Raw genomic sequence first — 18398 nt, 5'->3', positions numbered from 1 at the left:
AAAACTATTCTATAGAAGACTAATGCCACCACTGTTTTCTGATCTTCGTTTAAATAGACTCAGTTGTGTTTTTTGAACACTGCTTCATCTGATGTATTACTGACAGGTGTGCAGTTAACTTTACGTCTAAAACAGAGAACTGCCGTTTGATATGACAAAATGTAACACCTCTTGGGTAGTCATGAGGGTTTCACAGGGAGTGGATGAGCATGGAAAAAGGATCGATGAAAAATGAAAGGAGGCTGCAGATAGAACAAAGGCTAGACCAGCGGCTAGACCAGCCAGGTCTGGGTTGCAAGGTTTCTGTAATTATTATTTTTTACTGAATGCATTGGGGTTACTACACAAAATTAGTCTCTAAATATCAAGTATCCACAATCAATTATAATATACAGTATTACTCTTGTCATTACTGTTCTGTAATTTTTCCTTTTATTGTATCATCCTTTGTATTAAAAATTTCCAATTTGGTCACATAATTAATTTTATTAATATTACCTGTCAACCCAGGCCTGTCTGAGCCACAGGAGCCCAGTCTGAGGATGATGAAGGGTAGCAGACGTGAGGTCTGGGATGCGGCGTCAGGGCAATGGGGAGGGATTCTGAATACTTACATACATCCCATAGACGGTATTTTGGAGGTCATAGTTCAAGCCAGCTAGCTCGGCTGCATATGCATACTCGTTGAGGGAGTCCTTGAGGAGCTCCAGGTATAAATATGCCATGTTACAATGCAATGGGTCCACATACGCAAACGGGCTGTTGAGAAAATGGCAGTGGTCACAAAAATACATAGAAACAAAGTAAGAAAGAGTAGAGATATCGCTCCTTTTTCATTTATTCATGATGGGAGCTGAAGATACTTTTCAGTGCATGTTCCCACTCATTAACTTACAATTAATTGGGGATGATAACAGGGGAGTACGAAAACAGGTATTTGCCACAAAAATAGGTTGACACCATCTAATTACAGTCCCATCCAGAAGGGTTTGGCAGTGTTTCAGTTGATGACAATTGGCTATGAGCTGATCCAGCTTATTTTATGCTGTATCATCCTCTGTGTGGCATGCATCAACATCGCAAGAATGTCCCTAGTTAGACTGTGTGCTTGGAATGTTTGCCAGTAAATTATATAAACACTGAAGAAGGAAGCAACCTAGCTTAATTAAGGAGTAAGCTAACCTGATCAAAAGAATTTGAGTGAAATGGCATTCAATTTCAGGTTTCTGGTCTATGCATTCATTCATTTGTATTTGGTTTACTTTGCTACTGGACTCTGATTGAAGCTATTTTCTCATTTTGTTGGCTTCCTACCTTTAAATAGATGACTTTGTACCTGAATTATAGCTGAATTACAGCTCTTCACAATTACGCACCTGAAGAACTCAAAGTTCAGGCAAGCCTTCGGCAGGAAGAACTTGTCATCCTGCTTGAACCACACCTTGCTCATAGCGGTGTCCTGGAAGAAAGGAACACCAAACAGGCAGTTCTCATTTTCATATTCATTCAAAGTCCATTCTGTGCAGAGATAACAACTGAAAGGTCAGCAGAGGCACAGTTCAAACACACACTACAAACAGGCAGCGTGTATTTCTTCATGTAAAGCTGACATGCTACTTTGATAGGTGTTTTAACAATAAAGGAAAAAAGGCATTTGCTTTTATTGTCTTTCTTTCAGGCAACAGAATTATTAAATGCTTAATGTCTCAATCACAATATCATATTTCCATATGAAAGTGTAATAGATATTTTTAACTAAATGTAGTTAAGCAGGTATCACAGTAGCACAGTTAGGCAATGGAGACTAACAAGACTATAATGACAGAGCTGTGCAGCAAACACACTTGCCTTGATTAAAGTGGGGACTAAAGGAGAGTCTTTTTCAAGAGGGTAGATCTCGAAGTTTGTAGGGATGAACTCGTTTTTCATGGGTAATTTGAATTTGCCGTTGAGGTTTGCATTTGCCCATTTCTGAAACACAGGTTTACAATCAGCAATCAGAGTCATACACACATCACATAGTCATAAAACTAGACATGAAGGATTGTGTGTGACTGGAGCATGATAACTGCAGTCAGTAACCTTGATGGTCTCTTCTGAGATGGCCTCTTGTTTGTACTGTGTGCCATACCACTCTTCTGTCTTGTCTGTCTGTCCTTCGAATGACTTTGACACCACTGCAACTCTGTAAAAAGAAAACAAAAACTAGAGTTATCCAGGTCACATTACATACTTACAGAAACCCTCAGTCAAAGCTGATTATATACTGCCTGTTAGCAACCGTTCCATAAGACGGGAGTGCTTTTCTATTAGTATTCTATTTGGAGCAAGCTTGAGATAGTGGAAATCCATCAGCATGTTGTCTAATTTATCGTCTACAATTTCCAGACACTGGCAAGGCTGGAGCCCTCGGTGCATTTAGAATGCGTCTTTCACTGTAACCTAAACATTTATTTACCCACAAAGAGATAATAGTATGTTTCTGTTTGTTAATAAAGCACTAGGACTTAACACAGATGCAAACAGTGTTCATTTTCAGTCAGCGTTGTTACAATTTCTATCACTTCAATGATGCAACCTAAAATGCTCGAACCTCACCTACAGCTGCTGGAATGACACTGATACAAAGAACCCCTCTGTCATGAATTTGACGTAGACCTGGCACAACTCCAAGGTTAAGTAGCCACTTCAGTGAGGGAAGAGACTGCAAACTGTCAGGGTCGGTCAATGAGTGCATGTCATCTCCTCTTTGGTAGGCATTAAGGAATGGACTTACAAGGAATGGACTTACAAGTCTACACTTTGCCTGACACAGCAGTAGTACACCAGAAAGTGAATTAGGGTTAAAGCTTCGCTAGGAATGATTGTTATGTTAGCCCATGTATCTAAGTAAGTAAATGTAAAGATTAAGGTATTACTACAAAATGTGCCCACCTTTACTCCATTCACTGACATCTTGACGGACACAAGGTTATAAACTGTAAAAATAGTCTGATAGAAATTAGTCTTTGTCAAAAAAGAGTTGCTACTAAACACTAAGTAAAATTTCCAACGTGGACAAAAAAAATATCGAAAAATGTCCATCTCATCACCCCTGACCTCCCAGAAGTTTTTTTTATGCCCAATATTTAGAAAACACCAAATATTTACATTGAGATGCTAAAATCAGACCATTTTGACCGAAAAGATCAATAATTACATTGTTGGCGATTATTCCTCTGTCAGTGGACCAACATATTAATTATTTTAGCTGTGGCATATCATGTTAGACAAGTATTTTGTGTTTATGTGAAAAACTGATGTTTTGCTTAATTAGCATTTGAAATCACTACATCTTTACATACAAAGGAAATGTACAGCAAGTCAGTGTAATATACTTTATACTAGCCAAATTGTTCATATAAAATCCTGTCAGGACACCAGAATTTTCAACTGAGAGAGCAACACTTGATAATGTATTCCTGAGCACACACATCCATCTCCTGATATTACAAGCTAACCCTTTTTTGAGGCTGCTGCAGAGATAATCAAATCTGTAAAGCTTTCTGGCATTTCTTTTCAAGGCAGAAAATTGAAATGCTCTTTTATCTAAATATCAAGTAGACCAACATCCCTTTTATTTAGTACCAGTAAGCACAGACACTAGTCGCAATGGCAGAAGATTACATAGTATGATGTATATAAGGCCTGCGATGCATCTATTTACCAATACATTTTGATAATTGTGAAATCAGTATTGATTTAGGTTGGTTATTTTGTATACAATATAAAAAATATGACCGGAAAAACAAGATTCACAAAGTCCGTGCATTTAACGTTTGAGTTACTGTCTGAAGCTATTCTTACTTTAGTGATGTTTATACTTTGCTAAGTGAATAAACACTGACAGCCTCAGTTTGTCTAGATCTGATCAGACCGATTTTGTCACACTGACCTGACGTGTTCTGGCCGCAGCTTATCCAGCACCATCTCGATCAGATCTGGCCTGAAGTCCTCCAAAAGGTACTCTGCTGCTAGAACTTCCTCAAGAGGGTAGTACTGCAACACACAGAAAAACCACTTGTCAACACTGGATGTTTGAGGGATGAACTGGAAAACATTTCTGCCAAACACTTAAAATTCAATCCCATCATTTTTTTAACAGCCAACCTATTGTAAAATGCAGCTGCTACTAGGAGAGACTGACATGAATCATGCTGGCTGTTAAGGCTCTTATCTTTTTGGTGCACAGATATCAAATGTATAACTGAATGACTAAAAGAAGACTGCAGGGAGCTGGGAGGATGCTATGGGTGGTGGGAGATATGGTGGGGAGCGGGATTACTGGAAGTATTTTACACTGTTATTTTGTGATCTATAAAAAGCAGATTGAAAACTCAACAGTGTATGAAAAGTAGGCAAAATACTTGCTACATGTTCAAGGGCATTATATTCTATCTCTTGGTGTGGATATAATGTAAAGACCACTGGCAATAAAGGCAATTTACCTGCTGCAACAGTTGTACAGTAAATGCGGTAAATATAAAAGCTAGCATAATTCTCACTGTGGCTCTGCAAAATCGCCTGTCTCACAAAACAGAGTCAACAGCAGCACCAGGCAGCCTGATGACGACAGCAGTTACAGACGCAATGGGCTGCGCCGAGTCTCCCTGGAAACAACCTTTACAGATGGAGAGGGGACCTACATGCAGTAAGCCTGCCACTTTGGAAGTGTAGCCACGGGGTCGTTCCTTGTCCTTGAACCTGAAGGCGACTTTATTTAAATCCTACAGAGACAAAGATGGAGAAGTGAAGCATAACAGGTGAAGTTACACCACATACAAGTTAGATGCAGTTACTATTGAGAGCCAAATCTTGAAATGGGGCTGTATATAATTGCATCTGCAATTCAATCTAATCTCAGGCTTGTACGGTGAAGTATAAAAAATGATGTCTATCTTCATTTGATACAGCTATATTTAGCAGATATACATGGTGAAAATAGTAGGCAGGTTTACATCCATCAGCCTCTGCTGTCAATGCACCTACTGCTCTATTAGTTTCTCTACTAACCATAAGTGGGTCATGTTTGTCCCGCCCCTCAGAAATAATGCCGTTGAACAGACAACATAAATTACCTTGCACTCGTCAAATACCCATTCCTGAGGCCCTTCAGTACGCAGTTTCTGGATGTACTGGAACATGTGGAAGATGATGTCCTCAACGTGCACTGCAGTGGCACATAGATGATGCCTCAGTGAATATTTACATTTCTTTTCCATACGCGTACACAAATCTGACCATCTTTGGAAATAACCACATTTTCATTTGGAATGGAAAAATTGCTTTGCGTTCTAAGTATAACCTCTCAGTGTAACCTTTACTGCAGTTAACTTTTGAATTCATAAGTCTCCCTTCTAGGTATAGCTTCTGCTTTCTTTCGGCGAAGATAAGGTCATCATACCGTCAAAGATGTAGCAGTTTTATCAATCGCCACTAAAGCAGGAACTTCACCAGACACGTAAAAGCACAAACTCAGACTCGATACCAAGAACGACGTAGGTGACAAAACAAAAATGTATTAAGTGTAACCTGCCCAGCAACAGCAGGAGTTTGACGTCACTCACATCTTTGTATAAAAGAACTTCTGTATAATAGAATTTCTGTGCTTTCTATTGAACAGAGAACCTCACTAACAGCCTGCGAGCTGTGTTTGACCTCCTCCCTCTTGCAAGATAATAAATGACTGAAAGACAGATCAGATCTGTTTGAAGCTTTTGTTTCTCACCTTGAGCCTTGTTAAACAGAAAATTCCATAACACATGCAAAACACACCAACGGTAAACCAACTGCAGGAGGAATATGCACTACTTACAGAGGCCCTCCTCAGTCAAGTCCACATTGATGATGAAGAACATGAATCCTCTGGCTCCTTCTTTTTGCCCTCCAACAAGTGTGTTCACCCAGCCTTGAAAATAATTAGCACAATGATTTTCATTTAGAAAAGAGTATAAATTTCCTTTCATTTTACGACGGAAAATGGAAAATTTTAATAAGTTTAATAATACATACTGTGCACTGAAAAATATTCACTAAATTAGAATAGTGCTGCTCTTGTGGGTAATGGTTTGCTATGTTAGCAGTGAATGTTGTCCTTTGATGTTAAGCACAGAAAACTGCAGAAAATTTTTTATTATTCCTTAATAATAAAATGTGGTCATAAAATAATAACAAAAAAACTGAATTAAACAACATTTGACGTAACAAATAACATTGAGCCAATGATACTTAAGGTCTTCTGTTTTTAATAATGTGCATCAAATTAATATCATAATTCCTAAATAATGTTTTGACATGTTTGTCACCAGCTTTCAGGTCAACTTTCTGTCTTTGTACCTTTAGATTTCAGCTCAGATAACAAACTTCCAGGCCCTTCGTGACCAATCAGATGTCCCAGATAATGTCCTGGGTTGGATTTGTAGTACTTCTGTAGATCTGGGATGGGGAAAGTCACATATAGGTTCCTAATGTCTTTGATAGGAACCACTTTGTAGAATTGCTGTGAAAGAATACAAGCAACAAAAACGTCACTTAGGAGGGAATTCATAGGACACTGTAAATTAACAATGATTAGTTGAAAATATGTTCTTAGTGGAGTGTCTGTATAGATTTTCCCACAAAATAGAAAATGTTTTTTCATGACAGCCAGTTACGACAATGATTAGTGAAGTGGAAGAAACAATGTTGAGTAATTAAGCAGCTCACTTTAAGGTGTTCTTCCTGGAAGGGGTGCTCGGGGAATTCTGGAATAGGCACATTCTTGTTTTCAACCTCTCCAAATAGCTTAACCACCATGGACGTCAACTCATCCAGTGATTCTGTGGGTAAAGAGATTGAAAAATATAAAGCAATCAGCTACAGAATTAAAATCCTTGACACATGAAGTGAATAACATTGATCATCTTATAACACTCTCTGCAGGGAACCTTGAGCCCTGGCATTCAAGTGGATGTTACTTTGACAGGTAGCACACTCTTATAAACTGCTGCAGACCAAGCACAACTAAAGCCGTTGTGCATTCTAAACTATGTCCAGGGTGTTCATTACTTTTTAATGTCAATCATTTTTGTTTTCCAAAAAAGCACAAGAAAGCCCACTGGACATTCAGCTGTCCAGAAACAGCGAACCACTTGGAGTCATTCATCATGGTAAGTGTATCCATCATCATTTTGAAATGTTGGGCAGTATGTCAGCAGTAAGCCTCATTTTAGACTGAATACTGTCAACGTCAGTTTATTTGTGAAATCTGCTATACATGTACTGTCCTTAAACACTGTTGTAGATGGCAAAACACAAAAGGATAGTGGAAAGGATGTTCTTTCACCACAAGGGAAACAGAGGTTTTCAGAGTTTCACAATTACAGAGGAATACAAAGCTGAAAGCAGTGTAGGACTCAGAATTAGAAAGATAATGCATATGGCATGCTATATATGAAGTAAACTTTAAGAAATGCCACAACTGACATTAGGTGGAAGCTTGACAATCTCATAGTTTTTTGGAAATAACATCAAGGTACAGTTTTAAGTTTATTTCACTGATATAGCACATTAAAAAGCAAAATATGTTTTGCATCCAAGTGGTTCACAAAGACATCCACTGTATGTATAAACATAGTGTAAGACATGCAGTGTATGTGCATACTGGTATCACAATGGATTTAGGAATGACACATATGTATAATTACAAATAAACTTAAAACACTGTGGTTTAGGCCACACCCACTAAGTCATACATGACATGCATAGTTTGTTTCTGTCTTGGGTGAGTGATGGTACAAAGGGCTTGATAGTTGCTTAAGTTCTGTTAAGGCAGAGTGAGGATTTCGCAACATTAAAAGATTACATTAGTTGGAGTCAAAGTCTTACCTCTGCCTAACACACAGAGTCCCATGAGGTTAGAGGAGTAATATGTAGAGTGAAATTTCAGGAGCTCCTGACGGATGTCGATCCCGTCTTTAGATGGTCTGGTCTCAAGTGTCAACTTGTTACCTGTTTTAAAAAGAATTAATGTATTAACATGTGTTTAAAAAAAATTAACAACTTTTCCAGCACAACTTGTCTTCTGATTCTGTTGTGGCTTCGGGTCTTCCAAACCTCTTCCTGTTTCCCCCAGTTTCTGAGTGCCTTTTGATGGTGAAGAAAACTGTACTCACTGACACCTTGATTTTCTCTGTAGGAAAGATCTCCATTTTTAAGTGTTCTGATGGTCTCTCTCTCTTCTATTATTAGGCCTTTTGTATAATTCTGAAATGTACATTATTTTTCAGTTTTGGGTAACCTTACCTTTTTTTTTTTTTTTTAAACCTCTGGCAGTTCACCACTCATCTTTGTACTATTTCAATGTATTCATTGGATTTGAACTACTTGAAATTCAATAAAAAAACTGAAAAAATTGGGGCATTCTAAAACTTTTGACCAGTATGTTGCGAGCCATTCAATAAAAAAAATTGATAGGTTGAAGATCTCTTTCTTGGCCTTGCTATGCAATGTTCTTGTGGCAATAACATGCCAAGTAAATGAACAATCCGCTTGCCATCAATAAATAAACTACAGTCCACATCTTCTGACGCAAATCAAGCACTTGAAGTTTTTTGAGATGGCGACAGACAAAGCAAGAGTCTGAAGCAGATTATGTTGGTCTGCTGAGAGTGCACAGCTTTCAGGCCTGTCTGATCCTGTTCTATTCTTAACCAGAATACAGATTATATAATTCAAGACTGCCATCAGGTGGTTATTTCGAGCTCAGAGCTGCTCAAAGTGCATGCCACTCTGATCTGGGTATTCCCTCTAATACTGACTAAACTCTCTTCTTCATATGAGATGATTTCCGTCATTACAGCATTCACAGTGACTTCATTATTTATCTGGCTAACCAAAACAGAGTAAAGAGCTCTGTACAAAATAGAGAAGTGCTATTAATATGAACATCATTTAAACAAACATTACTTTGTAATTTCTTGACAACTGTAGATAAGAAACTTTATTTATTGATCCCACAGTGGGGAAAGTTCACATTAACATATGTGATTAGATTCTGGATTAAGCTAGTAGGCTGATCCAAAGTGCAATTCAAATAATCTCCACCCTATAGAGTTTTTATTAATACTATTACATTGCAATTGCTTTTGGTGGGTCTCCATAGAAACAGCTAAACAGACACAAACGGACATGCAAATACGGCAGACATTACAACCTGGCAATAACTCTTGAGGATTTATACCTGTTCCAAATTTACTGAAGGGGTGGTTTGGGTTGCCAGTGGCCTTCTCCAACTGAAACAGCCTCCAGGCATCATTCATCAAGTTCTTCTCGTGCTCTGAGTCCACAGCATTCACCTCCCGGTCTTTGCAGCTCTCATCAAACAGTGGGCACAGGAAGAACTGGGCAAACCTAAAGAGATTGCAAAGCAACAAATAAACACTACAAAGTACCATCTAGCTTGTAGAACCGCCATATAGATGTATGACGCATCTAAGCCTTTGTGACTCTGAACATTTAAAAATATGTTAATTGATGAATGCTGTTTTATATTATATAAAGATGGTTAATGTGTACAATTTGAACATTTACAGACACAAAGGGACATGCAAAAAGTGGTGGTAATTCATTTGCATGAGTTATAGGGAAGAGCAACTGCCATGCAAATGAGGAAATGCCAAGGATAAATAAAAGCTGAGACTGTAGACTGGTTTATAGAATGAGGGGTTGTATTTCAAAAATGTAGACTCCCAGACTCACAAAGTCTCTAATATAAGAAGTTCAAGGCATTCTAATGTTTGTGTACCTGCTTAACACAAACATATTTGAGGATGTGGGGGAAAAAAACACAAGCTCCTCTGTTTGACAACGAGAGACTGACAGCATTACCGTGCTTAGTCAAAAATATTACTTTTTTTACTATTATTATTATTAAAATGTGCAATATTTGGACAGTCAAATAAGGGAACCATAAAAATAAGCCACCTAGACACTAAACTGTAATAGAAATACAGTTTGAAAATAATTAGCATGTGTATGAAAATTAGCCTAGCTATTGACACATATCATCCTTTCAGATGCAATGGTTTCAACAGGCAACATCATCAATAATTCAGTTGACTCTGCACTGTCGTTTCCTACCACTAAAGTCCAGATGGCCTTCACAACTCTCTGGCACAAGGGAACAACTAGCCTATGCCACAGAAACAGGTGCTTGCTAGACCATCATTCATTTCTAATTAGGTAAGCTTATCCCTATAGGTTAAATTCTGACTGCCCGAGTGTCCTTTCCAACCATCACAGCTGACACGTGAGCAAAGCCCCCTGCAAGGCTGAAGCCATCAGTCTCACCACTCAAGCCTGAGGGGGGGGTAGGAACTATGCTGATGGTTACCAAAGAGAGTACAATGAGGCTGGGTCTGGTAACCAAAGACGGGCAGACAATGACCTGGCAGCTCTCTTAGATTAACACCTGGACTCCCAAGGGGAACACTGTATACTTACTAACAAACAGCCACTTAAACTAACACGTGACATCTGTCTTTACTTGACAAGTAAACTTGACTATGTAACTTAAAAAAAAAAAAAAAAAAAAAAAAGATTAATTCATGTATGCATATTTGGGATACAGAATAAAACTTAAAAGTAACTAAATAACTTGTGGAAAAACTTCTAGTTGTCTAGAAGTTACTGCCAAGCTTGTTGATTATGACAAAATGATAGGGAAAGGTGATAGTGCCAAAGGTCACACAAATGAATACAACTAAGCACACCGAACAAAATGTATCATTAACTAATAACATAAAAGTACCTATCTAGTGCTCCTTGCAAGTGCTCATGGGACACGTCGAAGTAATAGTTGGTATGCTCTCCGCTGGTAAAAGCATTGGAGCTGCCTGCGTGCTCACTGAGGAACTGACTGTATTCATTCTCCTTAGGGTACTTCTGCGTTCCCAGGAACAGCATGTGCTCACAAAAGTGGGCCAGGCCTGAGATGTTTGCAGGGTCGGATAGTGAACCTGCAAATTTTGGAGAAAAGTGACAAAAATTTGGTCAATCAAGTTGTATCTCTTCGCTCATTAGAATCACATACAAAATCCTGACGTTTCAAAAGCTTGAAAGGTGGTTGGCCAAGTAATCAGGGAATCAAACAGTGGCAAAACTCCCTGATGTGTAAGGGCACCACACCATGCACATTCATTTGCCCAGAGGTTTAGATTGTTATGACATGTAAACAATCACTATAATAAACACATACAAACTGCACCATAATAATGTACCTCAAATGTTTAAGAGCATGATGGTTAAGCTTCTACTCTGAAAGACCTGATCAAGATACCTGGCACATTATAATACCAAACAAGTAACTGCGACACGTTTCAATTTGAGTTCACTTAAAACCTGTGCAACTCTGTCTTTTAATGAGACTGACAGAAAACAACATAAAATTTTATTGTTTACAGATAAGTTAGCAATGTCAACTATTCAGCATTTCACCACTTCCTCCTCCCACACTAAATGCAACCTACTATTGCTTCGTCAGAGAGGACTTATAGCTGCAAGCCACAACATTTTTATAGTGTCTGCTGGGCAACAGTTTTATGAGTGAATCACAAAACCTGTAGGTGGATGGCAATATGTTGAGAAGTTACTTTATGGCAAGAGGAATACTGATTAGTAGACATCAGAAATGCTTATCCTGAGCTTAAGATGGGTATATGGCCACTAGTGAGGTTACTCTATGTATGTAGTTATGTTAATCTGCAAAGCACATTTTGCATGTGTTCTACTGGACCATTCAAGACCTATATGGCAAAAATAAATAAATTAACCCCAACACAACGCAAAAACTGCTCAGCAGTGGCCCAGACAACACGACAGAGCTAAGCTGTTTACCTGGGTTCCACACTCCTCAGGGTTATTGAGTAGTTGTGGGATGTGCCAAAATAAGCCTGATCTAGGTAGGTCCCACCCTGCAACCCGCAAAATTCACTGCCACCATCCCAGTGACACAGGACATCCCAGAGGTCCTGTGTCCATACGCCACTGGGTCAGAGGAGTTTTAGGAACACAAAGAGGACCAATACAATATTAGGTAAGTGGTCATAATGTTATGCATTACAGCATCAAAAGTGGAAGTGAGTGCACTGTGCAACAGAAATAACCATCCTGGTGGAACATGGGAAGACATCTGCGGTGTATTGTACATAAATAGTAGAGTACAGTAGTATTTAACTAAAACTCAAAGCCATGGGAACCCAACATGTATTTAGTTGATGATGCAGAAATCACATAAATATGTTTTTATGTTTGGTGTGTTTACAATATCATTTCGCAGACGCTTTTATCCAAACCGACGGACATCTGAGAGTAGATACAACATAAGCAAGGTAAGGGCTGTTTGACCAAGAATGAAAGTGATGGAGTGTTGTGTCAGATGACCAGGCCTCCACAGTCACCTGAGCTAAACCCAATCCAGATGGTTTCTGATGAGATGGACCACAGAGTGAAGGCACTAGGGCCAACAAGTGCTCAGCATCTCTGGGAACTCCTTCAACACTGTTGAAAAACCATTTCAAAGAGTGTACAAAGCAGTAATCAAAGCGAAGGGTGGCTATTTTGAAGAATGTAAAATATAAAATATGTTCAGACTTATTTCACACTTTTTTGTGTTCATTCATAGTTCTGATGCTTTCAGTGAGAATCTACAATGTAAACAGTCATGAAAATAAAGAAAAACCATTAAATGAGAAGGTGTGTCCAAACTTTTGACTGGTGGCGATATATATAAATTTCCATTTGATTTCCTGACTGTGTTGAAAGGATACCTGTAAGGAGAACGCAACAAAAAAATATATGCCTAAGTGGCAACACAACAGTAATGGAAGTCATTTACCTATGTGGACATCCAAAGCAGCAGAGGATTTATCTGTTGTTGGGTCACTGATGAGCATCGCCTTCAGGCCATTGGTAAACTCCAGGCCCCTGTAAACCCGTTTGTCCTCGGGTGAGCGAATTATGTCACTAACCACCCTGTTCACAGCCGGGTCGGTCATTCTGAGTGGCAAGGATGACACCAGCCTGAGGTGGAGGAAATCAAATATAAACACAAAGTTCAGTCAAGTTTTGAGTCTGTCCAGCCATATTCATATTCTAGCTGAACCCGACATTATGGCCGAGTGAAATTTTAGCATTGAGGATGATTCTAGTAACTATTAATATTTTCATGAGGGCAAAATGATCACACAAACAAGACTGCAACTCAATGCATTTAGGCATGTACACCAGGTCAAGACAACTTGCTGAAGTTCAAACTGACTATCAGAATGGGGAAGAAAGGGTATTTCAGTGACCTTTAATGTGGCATGGTTGCTGGTGCCAGACAGGCTGGTCTGAGTTTTTCAGCTACTGTTGATCTACTGGGATTTTCACGCACAACCATCTCTAAGGTTTACAGAGAACGGACCAAATTGTTGACTGCAGCTTCCAGGTGTGCAGAGCAAAACGAGTGAAAAACAGGAGAGAAACACTGAAAAGGAAGACTCGATTGCAAAAAGAAATTAAACGTCAGTTACATGAAAATATTTCAGCTACAGAAAAGCTGTTGATCAATAACAAGGCCTCTGTTGAAAAAGTCTTCATGTCAGCACATGAGCAACACAACTAATTTGTTTGACCATTTAAATCAACACAAACCTCTGTATAGCGAGTGCAAAGCCAGATCCGAATGAGATCCAAAACTACAAACTACTTTGAATCCCTTTGCCAGTATTAAACTATATGAAACAGTTTTCCAATGGATTTACCAGCTTTTATTTAAATTACGCTTAATGCACTCTCCTGCAAAATGCCCCGATTATTCTGAAATGCTTAATTCTTTTCAAATAGATGTATTCAAGTCATTTGGGAAACATTCCTATGCCTACTCATTTCGCAGAAAACAAAAATATCGCAACAGAATGTTTTACAAAATCATGCAACATTCAAATCCAAATTCAGTAGATGCCACAATTTACTCATTTGATCAGTTTCCACAGTATATCTCTTACAGTAATACGAGAGCGACTGCTGTTGACGAACATAAGGCTGATGTAGCACATCTTTGTAGGAATACGACATTAAATCCTGTAGTTGGTTTTACAAACATGACGCAGTTCTGCAGAACCGCTTTAAAACAGAACCAATTAATCTCTTTGGATAATCAGTGTGTAAAGCCACTTCAGTGTTGGTACAACTTCTACGTAACAAAGTAGGGTTTAACAGACAGTTCAGGTAGTAAACCGCATTAATAAGAACAGTAAAGCCGTCTAAAATTCACAGTGTACCGTTAGGTAAACGCCGGAAAACACGGATACGACTACCTCACACAGCAGAGAAAAGCTTTGGTAATTCGCCAGAAGACATAAAATAATCCCACTCACAGAAGGAAGACTAGCGTTAGCTTGTTTAATCAGCAACAAAGGTTTCAGAAACGTTAGCAAATATTCAAGTGACAACCACGTTATCTTGTCTAGTTTTGTCTAGTTTTGTGGCAATCTTTAGTTCCGCGTGGTTGAAAATGGTATTATAATTGACCACGTTACACAGGTGCGCCGGACACAAACCATTTTAGCTATCATCTAGTAGCAACAGAGCTAGCAATTTAGCTAGGGAGGTTAGCTGGGTCAACAAACCGGCATTAACGGCAAGAACTGCTAACGTTACTTTGGCAGCTAGCTAGCTCGCCGTTTGGTGTGAAAATGACTTAAATACTTGAAAGTAAAAGCTACAACATTTGCCTGACAGCCTTACCTAAATTGGTTACAAACGAAACTGCTGCCTGCTGACTGATGATGTCTCATAAACTGGGCCGTTCGGTTAATGCACTTAAACATACTTTGCACCGTGGAAAACAAACCTTGGCTTTTAGAACGCCATCTTTGAATAGACGCAAGCAATCGAACACAGACCAGAGCGTAGTTCACCGTGGTAGGTTGCCAACCATGCAGTGAATTGTGTCACTGACAAAACAAATTGAAACAATTGTAATTAATTAGCAACATACGTAAAGTTGAACCAACTGGCAAGCGGCAAACTGCCTAGCCTCGCTGTAGAAATCGCGTTGTGTCATTGATTCTGATATCGATTAAATAGCCTGCGTGTGGATTTCCTTTTACGTTGAGTGTGTCAGAAGTTTGGAGGTTTTTGTCCTCAGAGTTTTGCTGTAGAGAAAGTGAAACGGTGAGAGGAGGCACAGGGAGCTCATCTTGCACTAAGTTTAAAGCGCTGTCTTGCAGTTTAACAAAAGTGGGTCGGAAATGCGTTCTTCTTCTGCCACCTCACCACGGACATTCGCGATATTTGGCTCGATTTTTGCGGATTCCTGCTGGCAAACAGACAGTCGGACATAGCTCTATCAACCTGGCAGAGGAGTTAGGAAGAATACTGTATGCGAAATGTAATCTCAAATTCTTTTCCTGTGTAAAATCAAAAGGGCCTAACGTGGAAATGAATATCTGCAAAGGAACTGTAAATATCTCGACAATAACTAGACTAACCCCTTTTTCAATTGCCAAAAAAGTAGTCAATATTTTTTTTGTTTAATTTTTTTTCTTTGTGCGTGTGTTCTTACTATATTTTTAGATTTAAATGCTTTAATACTGGTGTTATGTATTGTCACGAATATGCTCATTTTTGTTTGTAAATTCATTTTTCAATAAAGGAATTGTTTGAAAAAAAGTAAAACAGTTAAGATTCTTTGTTTGAGTATTATGATATAGTAAAATATAAAATCAGTCTCTGTGATGCCCCCTTTGAGGGACGGAATATAGAGTTTTACAAATGCAGTAAAAGGAAACATTTAAGCCATGAACACTTTAAACATGAGATTGCCTTTACATACATCGGAAAATATTAATTGTATTACATTTTTGTTTAAAGCTCAATGTGTTTTCATTGATTTTTTCACACATTTCTTATTTGCACATAAACTATGTAGTCTGCACTGTTCATTATAACACTAGTAGTAACTAATAATTATGTATTTATCATGATATAATCCTCATGTGTGATGTGTCAGGTGTTGTCATACAGTGGTGGAAAAAATTTTTCGGACACCCCATGCATTTGTGAAATGTTGCATTAAGAATCACTCTTAGGTCTTCAAGTGCAATTTATTTTAGTACCGTCATAGCCAAAATACTAAACCAATCACAGGAAAGCCATTAAAAACTTAAAATTGATTGAAAACAAGATCTACCAAAGGGCGCCGGCCTAGGAGAGCCAATGGTGGCCAACTAGCAATCCCCGCTCCCCTGTGGTCCCCCTTTTTGAGGGGGAGGTGTCAGGAGTAAACCTGGAGAAAAATCCGGAGTCAGAGTCCCAAAGGCAATTTGATGTTGTACTCAACTTCATTCTGGCAACTCCTGCGACATCGCTGGTGCCAAACTGTAATGGCCCTGCTGTTCCTTTGGACCCATCACTGACGTGGAGAGGGGGGTCATGCTGCATGGACAACAGCTTGTCCCCCATTTAACACTACCTAGGCTTACATCCAACACCAACACTGATACCTGGAGAGAACACTCCAGCTTCGCTTTGGCATCGACACAACACGGGGAGCAACAGTTACTGGTTTTAAGCCACCGCTCGATTGGCGTGGAACGTGGCACCAGGGGTTGCTCCCGACGGTGGGAGAGACTTTCGGATCTCACTGGACAGCTACCGCCTGCCGCAGGAAACACGCCTGAAGATACAGATTCTCAGCCAGCAAGGGTACAGCTGCCACCAGATAGCCAGGAAGTGCAGTCCTTCAGCAGTTGGATACACTCTGCAGAAATACAGACAAACCAACAGCTTGGAAGACAAACCAAGATCTGGGTGTCCAAGGGTTTCTTCAACAAGAAATGCGCGTCCTGATCCACATGTGCAGGGAAAATCGTCAAATGACATCACAGGAGCTTCAGCAGCAGAGGTCAAACCAAACTGGTATCCAGTGTTCCACGTGCACTGTACATGGCCGACTTTTAGATCATGACTTAAGGTCTTACAAGGCTGTCAAGAAGCCCCCGATCAATGAGAGACAGCAGTTAGCCCAGCGTCGTTGGGCCCAAGCACACAAGAACTGCAAGAAACTGGCAGAAAATTCTGTGGTCAGATGAGTCCAGTTTCCATCTTTATCTTCCTGCTTATGTGAGGGTACACAGAAGGTCAGGCGAAGCATTATCTCCAGCATGTACAGTGCCTACTGTCAAGCATGGCGGTGGCAGTATCATGTTTTGGGGATGCATGAGTGGTGCTGGTGTTGGTTATCTCACTGTTTGTGATGGCACATTGAACTCTGCTAGGTATTGTGGCATTCTCCAAACCCACATGCTCCCTTCTGCACGTGCACTGTTCCGTCGAGGTCAAAACTGACTCTTTCAACAGGATAATGCCCCTTGCCACACTTCCAGGGCCAGTAGAACTTGGCTGCAGGAGCACAGTATCCTGGTCTTAGATTGGCCAGCTCAATCCACAAACATGAGCCCCACTGAAAATCTGTGGTGGATTATCAAAAGGTCTGTTTCAAAGCATAAACCAAAGAATTTAGAAGAATTAAAAGCAGTAATTCAAGAAGAATGGGACAAGATTACGCCTCAACAGTGTGAAAGGCTCATGGGGAACATGCCAGCCAGGATTAGAGCTCTACTGCGTACTAATGGCAGGACTACTAAATGTTAATTTGATGATGTGATGGTTTATTTATTTTTTTGTTCAGTTTTGGACACATTCTCTGTGATTTGTTGACTTTGATACTGACAATGTTGAGAACTGACATATTGAAACTGTCAAGAACACACAAAAAGGATTTTTCCACGAATATTTCATGATAATTATTATGATTGTGTAAAATTTTAAGGCTGTCCGAAAACTTTTTTCCACCACTGTATGGTTCTGCACAGACTGGAAGTGCTGTCATCACACAGCCACTAGATGGAGACAGATTTCTTTACGTGTTTATTTAAAGTTCATTCAGTCACTTGTGCAATCAGGAGCAGTAATCCAGTACACGAGTCGTGGATTCAGGTACACGTTCAGGTAATGACCTTCAATTTATGTATGCTATGAATGAACTGCTGACAACGTGGAGCAAATTTTCGGAACTTTTGAACTTTTTAATGTGTGTTTTTACACTTGCAGGCTTAATATCCAACAGAAAGGTATATTTTCTGAGACCATGACAGTAAATTCAAGTAATTTCACCCTTGTAAGTTGACTGAAGCACAGTTTCGGCTTTTAGGATACCAGAGCAGATTATCTATCACTGCTTGGAAAGCCCTCTTATCTGTCATTCGTGTTTGCTCAGAAAAGAGAACTGATTTTGAAAGTGACGTTCATGGAATTCACAGTGCTCCTCCTCT

The 18398-nt window shown here is 39.4% G+C and overlaps 1 protein-coding gene across 3 annotated transcripts in view; it reads right to left on the bottom strand.

Annotated features, from left to right (window-relative positions):
- Positions 1 to 14957, bottom strand: part of ide (insulin-degrading enzyme) — a 37288-nt gene extending 22331 nt beyond the window's left edge. The window contains exons 1-15 of one of the 3 annotated variants that reach the window (XM_023276661.3): positions 14809 to 14957; positions 12914 to 13098; positions 10829 to 11036; positions 9260 to 9429; positions 7906 to 8028; positions 6745 to 6857; positions 6376 to 6538; positions 5855 to 5947; positions 5118 to 5209; positions 4686 to 4766; positions 3935 to 4038; positions 2083 to 2185; positions 1849 to 1971; positions 1377 to 1459; positions 615 to 759 (exon numbers count right to left, since the gene is read on the bottom strand). In XM_023276661.3, the coding sequence (XP_023132429.1) occupies positions 615 to 759; positions 1377 to 1459; positions 1849 to 1971; positions 2083 to 2185; positions 3935 to 4038; positions 4686 to 4766; positions 5118 to 5209; positions 5855 to 5947; positions 6376 to 6538; positions 6745 to 6857; positions 7906 to 8028; positions 9260 to 9429; positions 10829 to 11036; positions 12914 to 13098; positions 14809 to 14891 (1869 nt within the window). In that variant the 5' untranslated portion in view covers positions 14892 to 14957. Of the gene's footprint in view, positions 1 to 614; positions 760 to 1376; positions 1460 to 1848; positions 1972 to 2082; positions 2186 to 3934; positions 4039 to 4685; positions 4767 to 5117; positions 5210 to 5854; positions 5948 to 6375; positions 6539 to 6744; positions 6858 to 7905; positions 8029 to 9259; positions 9430 to 10828; positions 11037 to 12913; positions 13099 to 13370; positions 13499 to 14808 lie in introns of those variants that run through there. The other 2 variants (XM_035951175.2, XM_035951174.2) reach the window with 2 other exon arrangements.
- Between the last annotated feature and the right edge of the window lie 3441 nt (positions 14958 to 18398).

The sequence above is a fragment of the Amphiprion ocellaris genome, chromosome 16 (assembly GCF_022539595.1).
Source record: "Amphiprion ocellaris isolate individual 3 ecotype Okinawa chromosome 16, ASM2253959v1, whole genome shotgun sequence".
NCBI classification, from domain to species: Eukaryota; Metazoa; Chordata; class Actinopteri; family Pomacentridae; genus Amphiprion; species Amphiprion ocellaris.
Note: the sequence above shows the minus strand (reverse complement) of the source record. Positions and strands in the feature narration are given on the sequence as shown.